This window comes from Myxocyprinus asiaticus, chromosome 13, assembly GCF_019703515.2.
Source record: "Myxocyprinus asiaticus isolate MX2 ecotype Aquarium Trade chromosome 13, UBuf_Myxa_2, whole genome shotgun sequence".
Lineage (NCBI taxonomy): Eukaryota > Metazoa > Chordata > Actinopteri > Cypriniformes > Catostomidae > Myxocyprinus > Myxocyprinus asiaticus.
Window position 1 is genome coordinate 30,301,974 of NC_059356.1, and position 18,738 is coordinate 30,320,711.

Here is an 18,738-nt window from a genome sequence, read left to right on the forward strand (position 1 = left end):
TATTCAAAGCCGTGCTGGTCCATAATGGTAACAAGTACCCGTCTCTTCCACTGGCTCACTCGGTGCACCTCAGAGAGGATTACAACAGCATCAAGACCTAGCTGGATGCCTTGAAATATGATGAGTATGGCTGGGAGGTCATTGAAGACTTCAAAATGGAAGCATTCCTGATGGGTCTCCAAGGTGGTTTTACCAAGTTTCCCTCTATCTTTCCTTTGGGACAGCAGGGACACCAAGGTGCACTACCACAGGCGGGACTGGCCACAGCGGACCGAGTTCTCTGTGGGGAGGAACAACGTCAAGTGGGAGCCACTGGTGGACCCCCGGAAGATGCTGATGCCACCACCACTGCACATCAAATTGGGCCTTATGAAACAATTTGTCAGAGCTCTAGATAAGGAGTCGGCAGCCTTCAAGTACCTTCAAGACTTCTTCCCTAAGCTGTCTGAGGCCAGGTCAAAGCTGGTATCTTCGTCGGATCACAGATAAAGAAGGATTTTGGATTCATATGTTGTTTTTTTCTGACTTTATGTGAACAAAAAGACACAAAATTGCCCATTTTCTCATTGGAAATAGGTACATTTCAAAATATCACTGTCCTGGTCACAAAAGCAACATTTATGGGGAATAATAGCCATTTTGTATACTTTTCAGGCATAAGCAATAAGGAAATAACACTTACTATAACAAAAATTGTGTTACATAGTTATTAATATTAAAATCCTGTGTTGATGTACACCTAATGAATGAACCAAGCTGGTAACAGATGTGCATAAATGAATGTTAACCCTGTTTTCTGACATGTGTCTTTGTACAGGGCGGGCTCCATCAGTAGTCAGGGCACAGTGAGCGGGCAGCGTCGGCGTCTCTACAGTGCCGTACCCGGGCGCGTGTTTGTGGCCACTCGCTCGCACTCGGCCCAGGGAGACCGTGAGATCAGTTTTAACAAGGGAGACAAAGTCAAAGGTATGTGTGTTTCTATTGTTTGGTGTGTAGAAGAACAGCATTCTGCGTGATGTGTGTGTACTGTATGTCTGTCAGCTGTCATTCAGGCTGGCATAGAGCCATTAAATGTGCATTTATTTCTGTATGTTTTTCACAGGTGTGGATAAACGTTGTCTGTGTATGTATTCTGGTGATATGTGTTGGTATGTCAGTATATGTCTGTTTGCAAGCAGTATCACCCTGCATGTGAGTGTGTGTGTGTGTGTGTGTGTGTGTGTATGACTTGAAAGAGTGGATATTTAGATCTGTCACTGCTTCAGGGTTCCCACAGTCATGGAAAACCTGGAAATATCAGGGAGTTTCTAAATCTTAAAAATCATGGAAAAGTCTTGGAAATGTACAGTATATAGTGAATATACATTTTAATAGTCATTAGCTAGATATTGCTCTTGTGTAGAGCTTGTATAGAGTAAAAATAGTGATGTTTATTTGTGAGCGTATTGTTCTTTTGATTAATTTTTTTTCCATGAATTGATCAAAACAGTTCTTAAATCAGACTGAATGATTCATTAGTGAATCAGTCTGAATCAAAATGAAAGTAATGGAAATTGGTTAAACTGTGTGGGAACCCTATAGCTTGAATGTGCTGCCATACATCAGTAAACAATTAAGGGACAGTGACTTGTATGCAGTTTGTGCTTCATTGTCTCTGTGTGGGAGTTTTTGTGTTGTTGTGTGTGTTTGTGTGTATTTGTGCAAGTAAACTGTTTGTAACTGTTGTTTACTGCTCACGCACACACACTTCTCTCTCCCCCTGTGTTGTTTGTCTCAGTACTGAGTGTGGGAGAAGGGGGCTATTGGGAGGGGACGGTTCGAGGGCGCACTGGCTGGTTCCCCTCTGATTGTGTGGAGGAGGTGGCACTCCGCAGCCTGGACAGTCGTTCAGGTGAGACTCAAACACACACACACATTACAGCTATCAATGTCGAAGAAGTCCGCTCTATACTCTGAGCTGTCGTTTTGATAAGTCCCAACTGTAGTTGTAGGACAGTCGGACTGACACAGCTCCTCTGTGATGTTGTGATGTCAGATGCAGTGAGGGAGAACAGCTATGAGGACTATTAATAGTTTACAGCAGTACTGGAGTGTGAGGGAGACTGATTGTGTCATTTCACGCTGGTTAAACTCACTGCTGTTTGGGCCACCGCACTCTGTCATAGCGGGAAACTTCAAGTCAGATGTGTATTTGCTTGTCATGCTGGAGCTACATACTCTCACACACACAATGATGATGTGGATGCGATTGTGTGGGTGTTTCAGAGAGCCGCAGCGAGAGAGCCAAACGACTGTTCCGGCATTACACCGTTGGATCCTACGACAGCTTTGACGCGCCCAGGTAAGACCACTTCTACGATTTATGTACAAGCATTGCTGATATGTTTAGCTACTCTTACACACATACACACACACACACACACACACACAATTGCACATTGGCTTTTTTCCAGTATCCAAAGCACAACATATACTAGTGACCTACCATCCTGCTTTTCAACCATCAAATTTAGTTTGATTAGTTTTCTAAACGAAGTTTGAGTTACAATTATTAATAGCGGATTTCTGTTATTTAATGTACTGAATTGAACTGGTTTGGGATCTCTGTAGTAATTCCTACAATAGGACTGGTTATCATCAGGATGTGGGAATTATGGAAGGTCATGCCTCTGTATGTGTGTACCACGAAGCCCATTAAAATATACAAGACTTATGTCTGACTGTAGATGAATAATTTCTGTGAATGTCTGTAATGTTTTCTTTCCATTCGCATGGGATAAGGGATGTCTGGAGATATCCCAGAGATGCGTGCAAACTCACTACATTTACACACTGATGTCACACTTAGATAACCCATCAGAAAATGTATAGCTGTGCTGATAAATTATCAAGAAATATTAAACATGAACATATGCTGTATCCTATCTGGGATTACTAAAAGGAATTAAGTGGAATACCTGGAATACCTACCTAAATATAACACAACTGGTGACATTTGTGAGCCTGTAATCATATCACATTGATCCGTTCACATTGTGTATTTTTTTTTATGCCTCTTCCAAAAATATGTTCCGAAACGAGAGGCTGCAGTGTCAGAACAACACTTAAAAACATAACTTCTCCCTTTCACTCAGTTCAAATCACAAAATTACATACTTGTGTGCTAATTTCCCTTATTAAAAGAAAACATGCTGGTTTCTTTCTATTTTACATGGGTAAAAAGACACTTAATTGCATTTAATGCTTGAGGGAAAACATGCATCCGTCCATACGCAACAGCCAGCGTTATCTGAAGTTGTGAAGCACTACTTTTTTCTGGTATCTTCTTACATGGCCAGCATCTTCAGACACATGGAGAAATTGAGAAACAATGATAATTAAAGCCATGGGCTCACAGACAGTTCAGATTCACAAAATTTTAACCCTAACCTGTGATAAAAAAACGCAAAAAATCTTTTTACCGGCACGGCCACACAGGAACGCGCAAGTCAATAAAAATAACTAACAGATGGCTGATGATCAAGTTTGTTATTTGTTAGTTAATGTTAGTCCTGCAGCAAAAATATTTGAAAGCTTATCCTAATGCCTCCTGTTAATTGTTTAATATAATTATTATTTTGTGGTGAGGATCATACTTGACTCTGCTACTACAGTGGCTGTTCTGAGCAGACCATGATTAGACTCTCTAGACTCTGTACTAATTGAATTCACCTTTTACATTGGATGGGATGCCACGAGGCAGTATGTGAACTACCAACTGTTTTACCCAGAAAGTTGACAAAAAGGTCTAAATTTATAATGAATGTGCACAAGTCAGCGCAAAAACAAATTTAGCTTCAGTGACTGCATTTAAAGGTAATTTTAGAGGTAAAAAAATGAAGAAAATATTTTGAAAAAATAATATACCACAATCACAAACATGTTTATCTGGAAGGGATTAGATTTTTCAAAGGATACCAGAGTTAGACAAAAACAGTAGGTAATTTAATCTAATAGGCAATGACTTTTAAAGATGTTGTGTGAGGAAAAACACAAATGTGTTTGAATGGGATGGTGTTTAAAATCACAAAGTTCATCCATGAAACATTTTTTTCTAACCTCCTCTGAGAAAACTAGTCCCGTCTGAATAGGGCTTTTGTCTTGGTTTATTTTCTGATGAGTGATGATGGAGGCTTTTAGTGCTGGACAGAGCAGATGTTCTATGGATTCTTTTCACATGTCTGCCGGAAGCCTCAGAGATTCTTACATTCAGTTGTTCAGCAATCCAAAATCTTCTCGTGTTCACTCACAGTTCTCATGGGTTGGACTGATATTCATTGACTCACAGGATTGTTTTCTCTTGGTTCGCCTAACCTAAGGCTAAGGAAGTCTCAGCGCTTCTTTTTTCAATGCTGTGAGTGTGAGTGAGTAATAGACTGATGGAAATGTTTATGGAGATGCAAGTGTGTGATTCATGCATTTGAATGTTTGGTTGTGCATGTGAAGTTTCTGTTGGAAATTGTGAGATGTGAGTCTGTCTACATTTATTCCAGAATTTTGAGAATGTGACTTCAATGATATACATTATATACAGGATGATAGTAAAATTTTATACATTATTAGCAGTGTCCTGCAGTGTGACGTGCTATATTTAATCTAAAACTGTTTTAAACAACATTTTGGAAAAGAATAGAATAGAATATTTGTATTTTTAAAAATTTGTCACAAATGGTGACTAGTTACATTACATAAAATATAGATTTTCCCTTATACGTATAGGGGAGATCGGGGCTAGTTGTCACAGGGAAGTTGACACAAAGTCAGCATCTCAGTAACAGTGAGATTTGTAGTCAGAAGTCCAACTGCGCAAATGTGTGTTTTCTCTAGCAAAGGTTTTGTATGTTGGCTTCAAACACCTAGTTAAAAACCCTCACACATTTTCACTATCATTTTTTTTTTTTTTTTGCGATAAACAAGCAAACACAATGAAATCTCATTGGTGTACATGAAGGTAGACAGTTTTTTTTAGACTGGCTTAACTGTGTTTTCAGGATAAAGGTATTCTTCATGAAAGTCAGGTCTTGACATGTTGTCAAAATTGTATTGGGGCATGTTGTCCCATGTGTTTTCAATGTCATTAATGTATGCACTTTATTCATATATTATATTTTGTAGGCCAAAGCAATTTTTTTTATATTTTTGTCCATTTTTGTTGTTTAAAGAATTGTTTTGTGCCTCATTATTTTAATTTTGAAATTCAGCTGAAAAGCCTATAATATGCCCCACTTTTGGTGCATGTTGTCACAAAAGATCTACATGTATCATGCTCAAAAAAATCGTTGACTGAGCTAAATTAAACATATTTGGCTTCATTTACGAGACCTGACTCAAGCTCTACATTCTCCTTGAACTACTTTATTAATCAAGAATATATAATATTCATTACATAATAGAAGTGAATAGAAATAGAGTGTGGTGGAGGGATGCCAGAAGAATGTTTCACAAGAGTGAGGTAAGCAGCTATTTACATATCCTTTCATTGTTGTTGACAGGATTAGATGAACATGCTTCTCCCAAACTTTCATTTACTCAGTTTTTTGGTGGCCATATTTTGATTTCTAAGAAACTCTGAGACTCTTCTCGTCTCTCTCTCTGCCTCTCTCTCTCCCTCTCTCTCTCTCTCTCTCTCTCTCTCTCTCTCTCTCTCTCTCTCTCTCTCTCCCTCTCTCTCTCTCTCTCTCCCTCTCTTTGTCTCTGTCTAACTGTCTGTGAGTCGTGCGCTGGTAAATTAACACTGCTGAATTCTTTTCATTAGCACCTCACAGTAAACATGTAAAAGCTGAGTCAGGTGATGTCATTCTGTCCCAGTTACGGATGGAGATCACACTCACCTTATCTCAGCAGCCTACAATACAAGCTTAGCACATAATTTACATACAAATGCACACATTATAAATCACATTTATTATTTATACACAGAATCTCACTGGTCACACTCATTTTCATTCATACACACACACACACACACACACACACACACAAACACGTGCACAAACACACATGCACACACACACACACACACAAACACACTGACGCTCTGTACTATGTTTTCAGTTTCTCTTTTTTCACTTCTCTATTTTTGGCTTTATAACCCCCTCATCCTGCTCTCGCTTTCCCTTGTGCTCCCTCTCTCTTTTAATTCTTCCCATTTTACTTGCCCCTGCACTCTTTAATTTTCTCTCCATCACCCTCCCACCCCTGTAGTGACTCCATCTGGAGGTCAGATGATGAAGGAACTAAAGAGGAAGAGCAAGAGAGAGAGAGAGATAAAGAGAGGAATAAATGAAGGAATGTATGGATGAGTGGATGAATGGTTGGGTGGACAAACAAAAAAGTTAAATGATGAGATGGGGTAATATGAGTAGTCTGAAGTTTGGAGTTCAGGATACACAGGAAGGAACCAGAAAATGTCCTTATCAGACCTATATAGACCCTAAAATGACGCTCTAACACCGGTCACACACCGGATGAGAAGTGCTGAATGGTAGCGTTGATGTGCAGACTTTCATAATTAACTGTGGTTTAAAATTTTAGGATGCTGTTTTGTTGTTGTTGTTTTTTGGCCTTTTCCCACTATATAGCTGAAGTGTGTAATTTCTACGGCATTAACATCACTAAAAGAAATTGCAAAAATAATCACTGTTTAAAGCACATACCAGAAAACTCCCCCTGTATTTCATTGGTTGTACAAACAGATTGTCCCGCCCCAAACTCACACCATTGGTCTAGCCAGTGTTGCTGTGCCTGGCTGGATGGGCCGCTCAATCAAATAGGGCTGTTTTAAAAAGCACAACAGAATCACAGTGTTACACAAAAATTAAACACACCAGCTTTACTTTAGAGGACAGTAGAGCAGTATAGAGAAACCAAGTAGAGAACAGGAATTAATGGGGAGACGCAGAATAGGATCGAAGAGGAAATGTTTTGCGAGGCGCATTTAAACTAATTTGGCCCATTTAAGCACCACAGGTCAATGTGTTTCATGCAATTGTAACCGAAAGGCCGCAGCTCCATGCATTTATTCTTTAAAGTTCCTTGAGACAGTCATAAAATCCTTTGCTTTGAGAACAGAACTGCATGTCTCTCTTCCTCTTAAATAACCCCTCAGTTCTTCTTTTCTCATCTCAGCCCCATTTTTTCTGATCCCCGTACATTACAACGTCCCCTTTGGCATTGCCTTTTCATGTACATCGCTGTCCTTCCCTTGGTGAGTCATTTTAAATGGAAACCTTCTCTCTCTGCATCTTCCTCCTCTTTCCTCTGTTCTTTCTGTCCATGTACGCTCCCTTGTGTCATAATCTTACCCACAATTCCAGTTTCTCTGTCCCTTCGCACCCTGCGGCAGTCTCTCAATCCCTTCCACACGCACGTGATCTCTTTATAGAGCAGTGGTCTGTAAAATAGGGTCAAGGACATACTCTCATTCATTGCAGGCAAAAGTTCACTAAAGGAATCATACATATGCTGTGTCAAAGCATGAACACACCAGGTGGTGCAGTCTTACACAGAAAACATACTAGGCAAGCAAGTTTTCTGGCATTGATACAAATTCGAGAGTGCACACACATACAAATACTGTACGTACTGCACAGGCACACATATGCCTTCTGCCACTATCCACACTTCCTTGCCCCCTCTCTCCTGCTGCTTTTCTCTCTCAACCTCTCTCCCTTCCTCTCTCTCTCTCTCTCTCCATCTCACACATGCTCTGAAAGAACAGCGGTATGGTGTAGTCTACCATGCTGGAGAATAGAAAGAGTGTGAGAGTTACTGAAAGAGGAAGAATAAAGCAGTGAATTCTGGAAACAGCAGTGCCATAGAATGAGAAGAAGAGAGATAGAGCAAAGGAGGTAGAGGGAGACGGAGGGGGAGGGAAAGAGGACTCGGGCAGAGGAGCAACATCGACACCCGTCGAAAGAGGCTTGACTGAGATGATGTGAGTTCTTGCTTTCTCTCCTCTTTAACACTCTCTTCCTCTCTCCATTCCTCTTCTTTTGTCTTCCTGGGTTTCTCTGGCACATCCTTGATCTATTCTCTCTCCTCCCTCAGAGATGTGCTGCTGCGTCTCCCTCTTTTTCGGTTCCCTTGCTCCCTCTCCTCCTTCATTCATAGGTTCCGCTTTGTTTACAGACATTGTTGAAGGAAGGGGGAGGTGGCTGGGTGAGGGGGAGGGGTCTCTTTCACTACCTTCTTGTGCATGTGTTGTCCAATACGCACTGTGTGCTTGTGTGTGGTAGAAAAAGACAGAATTTGTGTGAAAGATATTTTTGTCTTTATTTTAGGGTTCACATAGGGTCATTACAGGAAAAAGGGGGGGGGTGAAGGGGTGAGATAAAGATAAGAAGTGTAGACAAGGACAAAAGTGAGGACTGAGTGTGAAAGATGTGGGAGGACAGGCAGAGGAAGAAGAAGGAACGTAGGTCAGATGGACAGAAGGCAGAAGAGGAAGCAGATGGGTGTGGAAGTGTATACATCTGCCATGGTACACAAACAGGAAGAGATCAACAGGTACACAGGACAAAAAATACACCACAAGAGCAATGCCATCACATACCTTAAGTTAGTAAGAAGATTCTGCCTGTTTGTGAGCACTCACATTGGCTATGTTCACAAAGCAGCAGAATACAGTTGTCAGTGTTGTTTTAGAGTCCCAAATAGTTACATTCTCAAACAAGAGTGCTAACTGCATTCTATGACAGAACTGACTTCTGTAAATTTTCAGAACTGGTTTACCTGTGCTGCATGAAGTTAACCACACTGGACAACTTAGTAGTTGTTTGTCATGCTGTACAATGCCATAGCTATTCTGCATAAACACTTGTCTTGTGTTCTGGGGACTCACAGAGATGGAGAAATAAGCTGTGTGTCATCTAGAGGTTTCAGATCCAGACATTAGCCCATTTCACATGTGTTACCTGGTAAATTGCAGTAAAATCGTTGGATTGTCTTTACTGGTAAATGTACCATATCTGCTATTGACACATGCCACGGTTTCTGTCTTTTTTCCGTTTTGTGACCATTCACACATCAGCACCAAATGAACATCGACTGTTAATACTCCGGCTGCCAAGTCGTACCGATCACAATCTCAAATGAAAACACACACCCCCATTCTATGAGACACATCACAGATGTAAACAAACATGGACGTACGGGAGCACTAACTTCGATGTTGCTGCTTCTCTTTTCCCAGTCTCAAAGTAAACTGGCCGAGCGCATTTGGGATCAATCTTGGATGGGAAGACGTAGACCTTTGCTGCCATCTCCATTTCTTTGTGATCCAGTGAGTGTTGTGATCACATGGTTGATTTCCATTGGCTGCTTAGCATATGACTTCATATTTGAGCTGTGGAGCATCATGCACCACAAGATTTTCTCTACAGTCTGCTCTAAAATATCAAATATTTTTTTATATCCGAATGGAATAAGTAAGGATTAATTGACTCCAGCCCATTAAATTATTGAAAAATAATGCACACCCGAGGTGGTAATGCGGCCACGATGCACAGCGGAGTGGCCGTTACAGTCAATTTGTCTGCTTATACCATGGTTACCACACCTTAAGACATCGTTCAGGGTTTTATCTCAAGACATTTTCTGGTTTTCTTCCCAAAAACGCTCTTGTGAGTGGAACTACTTTCTTTCACCACGGATTCGACGTCTTGTTTTAACACAGTCCGAGCCTTCATTGCTTGTTCGAAAACGTCACTTAAGAACTAGCAACAGAGGCTTGTGCTGCTTTACTGGAGCACTTACTGGAGTAATAAGGTAGTGCGTTTGTGCATGTGTGTGTGTGAGTTTGTGTGTGAGTTTCTGTTGAGTGATCGAAAGAGAGAAATTCACAAATTGGGAGAGATCCTTTGTGGGATTACCTTTAATTGTTGCAGCTCTCGTCAGAACTAACATTGCTTCAAAATCGGCAAGTTGGAAGTTTAAGCACTTCTCAGCAGCAGTGAGTGTCGGCATTTTTTATATAGCTTTTCTGTTGTTTTCAAGGCCACTGAGATGCAGGTGTGTGCTGACATGACGGCTCTGTTTGTGTAATACACATATATATGTGTCCACGTGTGTGTGAGAGTAAAAGAGAGGGGGAGGGGGAGCACGAGGGTGCTTTCCACAGATATTTCAGATAATATAGAAACTGTATTGATCAAGTCACGAGGTGCGTTTAGGTCTGTGTGTGTGTGTGTGTGTGTGTGTGTGTGGGCAGGTTTAAGTGGTTTACGAGGACATTTTTTTGTAGGTTACAAACTGGTAATTGCAAGGGTATTATGCCATAAATGTGGTTTATGAGGACATTTCTAGTGTCCCCATAATTCAAATTGTTTATAAAACATACTAAACTATGTTTTATTGAAAATGTAAAAATGCAGAAAGTTTTTTTGTGAGGGTTATTTTTAGGGTTAGTGGATAGAATCTATAGTTCGTACAGTATAAAAAGCATTATGTCTATGGAGAGTCCTCGTAATGATAGCTGCACCAACATGTGTGTGTGTGTGTGTGTGTGTGTGTGTGTGTGTGTACAAGTTTCACTATATTTGTGATTGCCAAATTTTTTAAAATGTCCTCACTAATATAGTGAAAAAAGGCTCATAAATCAGCCAAATCATGTTTAGCTGATGTGCACAGGTTTCTGTGAGGGTTAGGTTTAGTGGTAGGGTTAGGGAATAGAAAATATCATTAGCCTGCTATGAAATCAATGGAAGTCTATGAGATGTCCTCACTTATATAGTGAAACAAAAGTGTGTGTGTGTGTGTGTGTGTGTGTGTGTGTGTGTGTGTGTGTGTGTGTGTGTGTGTGTTCCCGCATGTATGTGGGTCAGTGTCAGTGTGTGTGGGTGAGATGATTGCGAAAGAGAAAGAGGGAGCGTGAGGGCACTTTTCAACCGAAATTGAAATAAATTGTTACAACTTCTCATTCAGGGAAATAGACAGTGCAAAATCTACCAGTATTTTCGAACAGGGTGTGTTCATACATTACCTCTAATTTGAAAATTTGCAGGTAATTTTCTGGAAAAGGCTGTATGTGTGAAAGCGACTATTGTCTTCCACCGGAGCTGCTCCCACTAGTTTTGTGATCTGGGCAGGACCCAAATGCTCTGCTCTACTTTTATTATTAAACATAAAGAAACATTTTATTAGTTTATTAAACAAGTTTGTGCCAATAGTGCTAAAACTTTCTGGTGTTTTGGAAGTTACCATCTTCAAAATGTACTCACTGTCACAATGGCTACAGCGCAGTGTTATTCATGGTAATTGTTAGTAAATACGGTTGTCAGTCCCAAACACTGACTGTGGGAATGTAGACAATTTGTCTACTTCAGGGGTCAGTAATCTTTTTGACATGAAGTGCCATTTTTTATTTATCTTGTAAATCACTGAGCCATATCAACCACGATTTGGTGCTATTTAGTGGCCTGTGAGATTAATACTATCTCTTTTGCTCTTCTCACCTTTAAAGGAATATTCCGATTTCAATACAAGTTAAGCTCAATCAACAGCATTTGTGGCATAATGTTGATTACCACAAAAATTAATTTAGACTCATTCCTTCTTTAAAAAGGGCAAAAATTGAGGTTACAGAGAGGCACTTACAATGGAAGTGAATGGGAGCCAATTTTTGAATATTAAAATAATAGGTTTCAAAAGTATAGCCATAAGACATAAACAATATGCGTGTAATCATGATTTTAGTGTGACAAAATCACTTACTAACTTTTTCTGTGTAAAGTTATAGCCAATTTTACAACTTTGTTACCATGACAATGTAATGTCAATAAACCCTAAAACCCTAAAACGACTGTTAAAATGACAATTTAAACTACTTTACAGCTCTAATAATACACAAGTTTTCACAGAACAATTAATGCAAGTGCTTTTATAAAATTATAAGCTTCACATTTCTGTGTTCTTCAAAAATTGGCCATATTCACTTTCATTGTCCCCATTCACTTCTATTGTAAGTGCCTCACAGTAACTTTGATTTTTGCTTTTTTTAAAGAAAGGAGAGACGAGTCCAATTTTTTTTTTTTTTTTTTTGTGGTAATCAGCATTATGCCACAATCGATTGAGCTTAACTTGTATTGAACCCGGAACATTCCTTTAAGTTGTGCCAATGATTACCCCTCCATTGGCATGCATGCCTAATGTCGCCGACACCTGGCCTACTTATTAGTCTGATTAACATGATGAGATTTTCTCACCATTACAAACATAGACATCATTAAGAAGTCAATGCGTTTTTAACAGTTAATTATACACTGGTGGCCAAAAGTTTGTAATAATGTACAGATTTTGCTCTTATGGAAAGAAATTGGTACTTTTATTCACCAAAGTGGCATTCAACTGATCACAATGTATAGTCAGGACATTAATATCGTGAAAATTTACTATTACAATTTGAAAAAAATGTTCAGAACTTCTTAAACTACTTTAAAGAGTTCTCATCAAAAATCCTCCATGTGCAGCAATGACAGCTTTGCAGATCCTTGGCATTCTAGCTGTCAGTTTGTCCAGATACTCAGGTGACATTTCACCCCACACTTCCTGTAGCATTTGCTATAGATGTGGCTGTCTTGTCGGGGACTTCTCACACACCTTACAGTCTAGCTGATCCCACAAATGCTCAATGGGGTTAAGAGCCATAACACTCTTTTCCAATTATCTGTTGTCCAATGTCTGTGTTTCTTTGCCACTCTAACCTTTTATTTTTGATTTTCTGTTTCAAAAGTGGCTTTTTTTTGCAGTTCTTCCCATAAGGCCTGCATCCAAGTCTTCTCTTTACTGTTGTACATGAAACTGGTGTTGAGCGGGTAGAATTCAATGAAGCTGTCAGCTGAGGACATGTTCACATGATGTACTTATCCTCTTGTTTAGTTGTACATCTGGCCTTCAGCATCTCTTTCTGTCCTTGTTAGAGCCAGTTGTCCTTCGTCTTTGAAGACTGTAGTGTACACCTTTGTATGAAATCTTCAGTTTTTTGTCAATTTCAAGCATTGTATAGCCTTCATTCCTCAAAACAATGATTGACTGATGAGTTTCTAGAGAAAGCTGTTTCTTTTTTGCCATTTTTGACCTAATATTGACCTTAAGACATGCCAGTCTATTGCATACTGTGGCAACTCAAAAACAAACACAAGGACAATGTTAAGCTTCATTTAACGAACCAAATAGTTTTCAGCTGTGTTTGATATAATGGCAAGTGATTTTCTACTACCAAATTAGCAATTTAGCATGATTATTCAAGGATAAGGTGTTGGAGTGATGGCTGCTGGAAATGGGGCCTGTCTAGATTTGATCAAAAAGACTTTTTTCAAATAGTGATGGTGCTGTTTTTTACATCAGTAATGTCCTGACTATACTTTGTGATCAGCTGAATGCCACTTCGGTGAATTAAAGTACCAATTGCCTTCCAAAACAACAAAATCTGTACATTATTCCAAACTTTTGGCCACCAGTGTATATTATTATAATTATGTAAATTATTAATTACAAATCAGTCATACAAACACTTTGCTCAAATTTTTTGGTGTTTTTTGCATTAACTTTGTGTATTAGTTGTTATCTTAATAATTTTATTAAGACAAAAAAAAAAAAAATCCCTTACATTCCTGCCTCAGTTTTACTGTAACTACTGTTATTTTACAATAAATTATGGAACATAACAGGCATAATATCAGGATTTTTATTGCAGAAACAGAAGCACTGATATAAATGGGTTTTAAAGTTGGAGTTGTGTGGTTTTAGTCTATGTCTGTTAGCTTTGAAGCCATCTTTATGCTTGTGTACTCCTAAAAGTTGACAAAATGAACACAGACCAAAACTTTTGATGACTGTATGGCAGTAAAAAAAAAAATCTGTCCAATCAAATGCTCTGAATAAAAATGTCTCCACCCCTATTACCACCAGGTGCTATCCCTTTAATCTCCTTAAACTCTGTAATGCAATATAAGAATACGTGTTTTATGTATAACTCAGCATGATTGCATAGTGTTTGCAAAGGTATTAAGAATTTGTTCCAAAGAAAGAGACAAGACAATTCCAAGTATAAATCCAAGCATGAATTACAGATGATATTTCAGACTAGTAGAGTCACCTATCCATGAAAATATGTGCAAAATATACAGTTACGTAAAGCATTTTCAAACAAAAGTATATACTAAAGTCCATACAAATATAACAAAAATACTTGCATCACTAGATTTAGTGTAATGGATGTTGCATTCCCTTCAAAACAATCTAATACTCTGTTTAAAAGCCTAAACGATAAACTCTACGCTCAGCAGAGGCGAAATGACAGACAATTCAGATGTTGAATTGCCCCAAACTGCTGCATTATGTGTCAAAGAGTGTAAAACAAATCTGAAGATTGTGAATCAGGTGTGACCAGAGGCAACGGTATTGAAAATTCCACAAATCTGACAATGAAACACAAAAGTTCATTCAGAAGCTGGTAAGGGCTTACACTGTTCTCTCTTTCTCTCTCTACCTCTCAAACATGCTGCCAATTTAATGAATGGGTAAACAGTGACTGGAGAAGCCCTTGCTCTTGTAAACTCACTCAGAAGAAAAGCTGATGTGTGCAAGAGAGAGATGACTGAAGGAGAGAGACAGTTAGATAGATGAGTGTATGAACTTACCCTAGTGGAATCGGTGCTTGGCATTTAAATTGCATCCTCCAAATGTTATGATTTCCCGTACTGCAGCAGGTGTGTGTTAATACATGTGTGTGTGTGTGTTTGTATGTAGTGCTCTTTACATTCAATGCATGCATTAGCTAATCAGCAAACAAACTCGGTCACCCCAAGACAAAAAAATTACATCATTTCTCTCCTCTTTTTCATGCTAATCCATGTCTTCCAACCACACATTCTCTCTCACTGTCCCTCAATCTCACCCTCCCTCCCTCTATTTCACATTGCCTCACTCACTCTCCCTCCTCCTCTGTCGCAGTCACAGTGAACCATCTCTCTCTCTTGCCCTCACTCTCTCTCTCTCCATCTTAAGTATGAAAGGGTTGGGAGAGCTAGGCCCTCGCTCTCACTCTCCCCATCTCTCTCTCCTCCTCTCCTCCCCTCGCGCGGCTCTCGCTCGCTGTTCTCTGGCTGGTAGAGGAGCAGCAGTAGGAGGAGGTGGAGGAGGAGGAGGAGGAGGAGGGGGGGGGAAATGGCGATGGGAGGATGCGGAGAGGAGGATCTCTCTCTCTCCCTCTCTCTCTCGTCGTCCTGGCCGTCGCTAGGCCCTATGAATCGCAGCGTCTGGTTCATTTACAGGTACTGGCTGTTTTCATGTTTTTCTCAAAGATGAAGGGAGGAGGAAGGGGGGAGGTGGGCAGAGAGAGCACTGCATGTGTGTACGGACATGGCTGTGGAAAGCCAGAGTGATGGAGTGGATCGACGGGCAGGGATGTGTTGCAATGCGTGTGTGTGTATGTGCACGTTTGGACGTGTGCGTGTCTTATGTGTGGAAGAGAGTGCGCTGCTCACGCAGCCCGGGTGCATTAGCCAGTGTAGAGCGTCTCCACTACTGCATGTGTGTGCGTGTGTTTGAATCACAGCTGCTGTGTCTCTGTTAATGGTTGCAGAATACAATGTCTGCCTCCAGCCAAATCTCTACTGATACACCGCTGCTCTGATGGACAGAATGCTAAAGCAGTGTGTGTTTCTCTGTGTGTGTGTGTGTGTGGGACGGAGAAAGAATGTGCTGGGCTCTATTAGCTGCTGATTTAGAGGAAAGTAGAGGAGTTAGCTACAGTGAAAGGGATTGTTGCTTTTGGGCTGCACTAGTATGTGCTTGCATGTGTGATTTGCATGTGCATGATATGTACATTGAATGAATGAAGAAGGGCTGTTCACAAGGGGACCTTTCATGTTTCTCGGATCCCTTCTGCAGTTTTGCATGTTTCATTGTGGAGTGTGTGCAGTTTGATGTTGGGCTAATTTTGTACAGTGTATTGTGTTGCACTGTCTGACAGTTTGCTTTGCGGCACAAGGCTTGACTTGCTGTGCACTTATTTTTATCATATATGGGATATTATTTTTGTGCTGGGAGCTCTATCACTGTATGTTATGATTTTTTGGTGTGAAACTCTTGGTTAAGTTCGACACATCCTCTAATAGCTCATTCTTCATTGTGTGGTGTGTTACTGTGGGTGCAAGCTCGGTTTTGCTGTTTTAAGAGGGTTTTGGAGCACTTGTCAGCTGCCCAGACTGGTAGATTTGCTGCTCAACCAGCTAAACCAGCTGTAAACCAGCTTCGCAAGGTTGGAAGACCAGCTAAATCGGCTCAAACGAGCAAAGACCTGCAAGAGGCCTGCTTAGGATGGTTTAAGATCCCATTTCAGGTCTGTTACTGTTGGACTGGGCGTTGGTTTGTCACTCTGAAGATGGTGTAACCTCTCCGTTATTGTGTATTGTCTTTGGTATCAGTGTAGAAGCTTGCTGCGTAGGCTTAACGTATGTACTGATGTGGGTTCTGTAAAAACTGTGTCTGCATCACCTCATAGGACAGACCTAGTGCTCACATACGGAGAGAGAGTGCTAAAATTAAAGAGAGGGAGAGAAGGACAGAGAGATGTATGGCAGAGAGGGTTAGCGTGATGTGAAATGTCTGTAACTTTAAGAAGGGAGTGCCAACTTAAAGCAAGACCATCGCTTTCTGCCGCACATCAATTCATTCCTGGCTTGCTTTCTATCTGGGCAGAGATGAGTGGGTGATATGGAGAATGGCCACCATTGGCATCCCTCTGTGCAGGCGCAGTGGAAGATATGTGAGGAGGAGTGTGGATGGACTGTTAGAGAGAAGAGAGGACTGAGATAGAAAGCGGGGTAGGAGGTGAAACACAGAGGAGTCAGAGAGAGAGTTAAGAGGGAGATATGAGTGACCCCGGCCTCGGGGTTGTGTTCCTTAAGAGGTTCAAAGAAAGCTTTTAAATTTGACGTTCAGTTACTGGTTTAGATGGAGAATGAAGTTCTAAAGCATTCAAAGAGAGAGATATACAGAACGGGAGAGATAGAGAGAGGAGAAAGAGAGAGAGAGAGAGCCATATGAACAGATGGAGTGGGTTGAGGGCTGAGCTAGTGTACAGTGTGACTATCAGCATGTGGGTACAGTATGGTACAAACAATTTCTCACCTGACTGGCACTGCACATACACACACACACTCACAAAGGCTAACTAGCAGTGCAAGGCAAATGCTTATCACACCTCCACAGCCCCTCCACAAACTAGTGTCAGGAACCGAGGGTATTTAGTAAAAAATACATGGAACCAAATGATTTTCAAAAAAATGACTTAAGGGTCCGTTAACAGTACTCGAACGTGCATTGTTCTGCAGATGTGGATGCAACACCATGGTAAAATACTCTGACACTGTTTCCTGCTACCACTCAGCAGCAATGCAACGCAGCTATTGAATCAGCAGCACGAAACATACAGTGACATACAAAAAGATTCTTATGAGCCTATTCTTTTCAATCTACACCGCAAAATATACAGCGCTTTCCATGAAAGTAAATCAGTAGCAAAAATCGAGAGCTTGCATATTTGGATTTTAGAACTTGTACAATAAATATGTGTACACGTAAGTTGAAATTTACACTCACAGCACAGATATGAAAACTTGTAAAATAAAACAAATTGTTCAGGAATGGTTTGAGGAACATGACAAAGAGTTCAAGGTGTTGACTCGGCCTCCAAATTCCCCAGATCTCAATCCGATTGAGCATCTATGGGATGTGCTGGACCAACAAGTCTGATCCATGGAGGCCCCACCTCGCAACTTACAGGACTTAAAAGATCTGCTGCTAACGTCTTGGTGCCAGATACCACAGGACACCATCAGAGGTCTTGTGGAGTCCATGCCTCGATGAGTCATAGCTGTTTTGGCGGCACGAGGGGGACCTACACGATATTAGGCAGGTGGTTTTAATGTTGTGGCTGATCAGTGTACATGTATGGGACATAGGAGGCCTTTTGACAGATACAAAATACTGTATGGGGGTTCAAGGGTGTCTCCTGAGAGAAAATTAATAAAAATGTAGAAGTCTGAATGGACCATTTTTATATTTTATTAAAGTGAGAATCTACAAACAAACAAACAATTTACATAACAACAGTGAAGCATAAAAATACTGTTTGCTTAATTTAACTATAAATAAGCTTTCCTTGCCACACATGCCATGATGACATCTCTTATTAATTTTCACAAAATTAGAACAAACATCTGTTTTTTTATTATGAAAGGCTAACATGCTGATTAATTAGCTAAATTTAGATGGATAAAACGTTATAGTCTAAAGGTGGCATTTTAATTTGTCTTGACACAAACCTGGCTTCTGAATCTGAACCTGAATCTGAATCACATATCAGACAGATGAAGATAATTTCACTTTGCTTAATTTCTATTTTCTGCAGTATGTGAAAGATGGCAGTATCTGTAGCGGTGTCTCTGCTACTGTTGTTAAAATAACTGCAGCTTCAACTAAGTACAGTTCAGGCTTTATACGCTGCCTCTATAGCAGGGAGAGAGACAACGTGTGCGGAGCGGGAATAAAGCACATTCAGCACGGGAATAAATGTGTAGCGCTGGATGCGCTTTATTCCCGCTCTCGAGAAAAATATTTCTCTCTAGTGCTGAGTGCGCTTTATTCTCGTTCCACGCGCATATGTCTACACAATCACTTAGCCAGGTGTCAGAT

At 40.4% G+C, this 18,738-nt stretch overlaps 1 protein-coding gene across 1 annotated transcript in view; it reads left to right on the forward strand.

Annotated features, from left to right (window-relative positions):
• Positions 1-18,738, forward strand: part of LOC127450761 (SH3 and multiple ankyrin repeat domains protein 1-like) — a 117,583-nt gene that overhangs the window by 74,805 nt on the left and 24,040 nt on the right. The window contains exons 13-15 of the mRNA XM_051715100.1: positions 818-966; positions 1,778-1,891; positions 2,266-2,341. Of these exons, the coding sequence (XP_051571060.1) occupies positions 818-966; positions 1,778-1,891; positions 2,266-2,341 (339 nt within the window). The remainder of the gene's footprint in view (positions 1-817; positions 967-1,777; positions 1,892-2,265; positions 2,342-18,738) is intronic.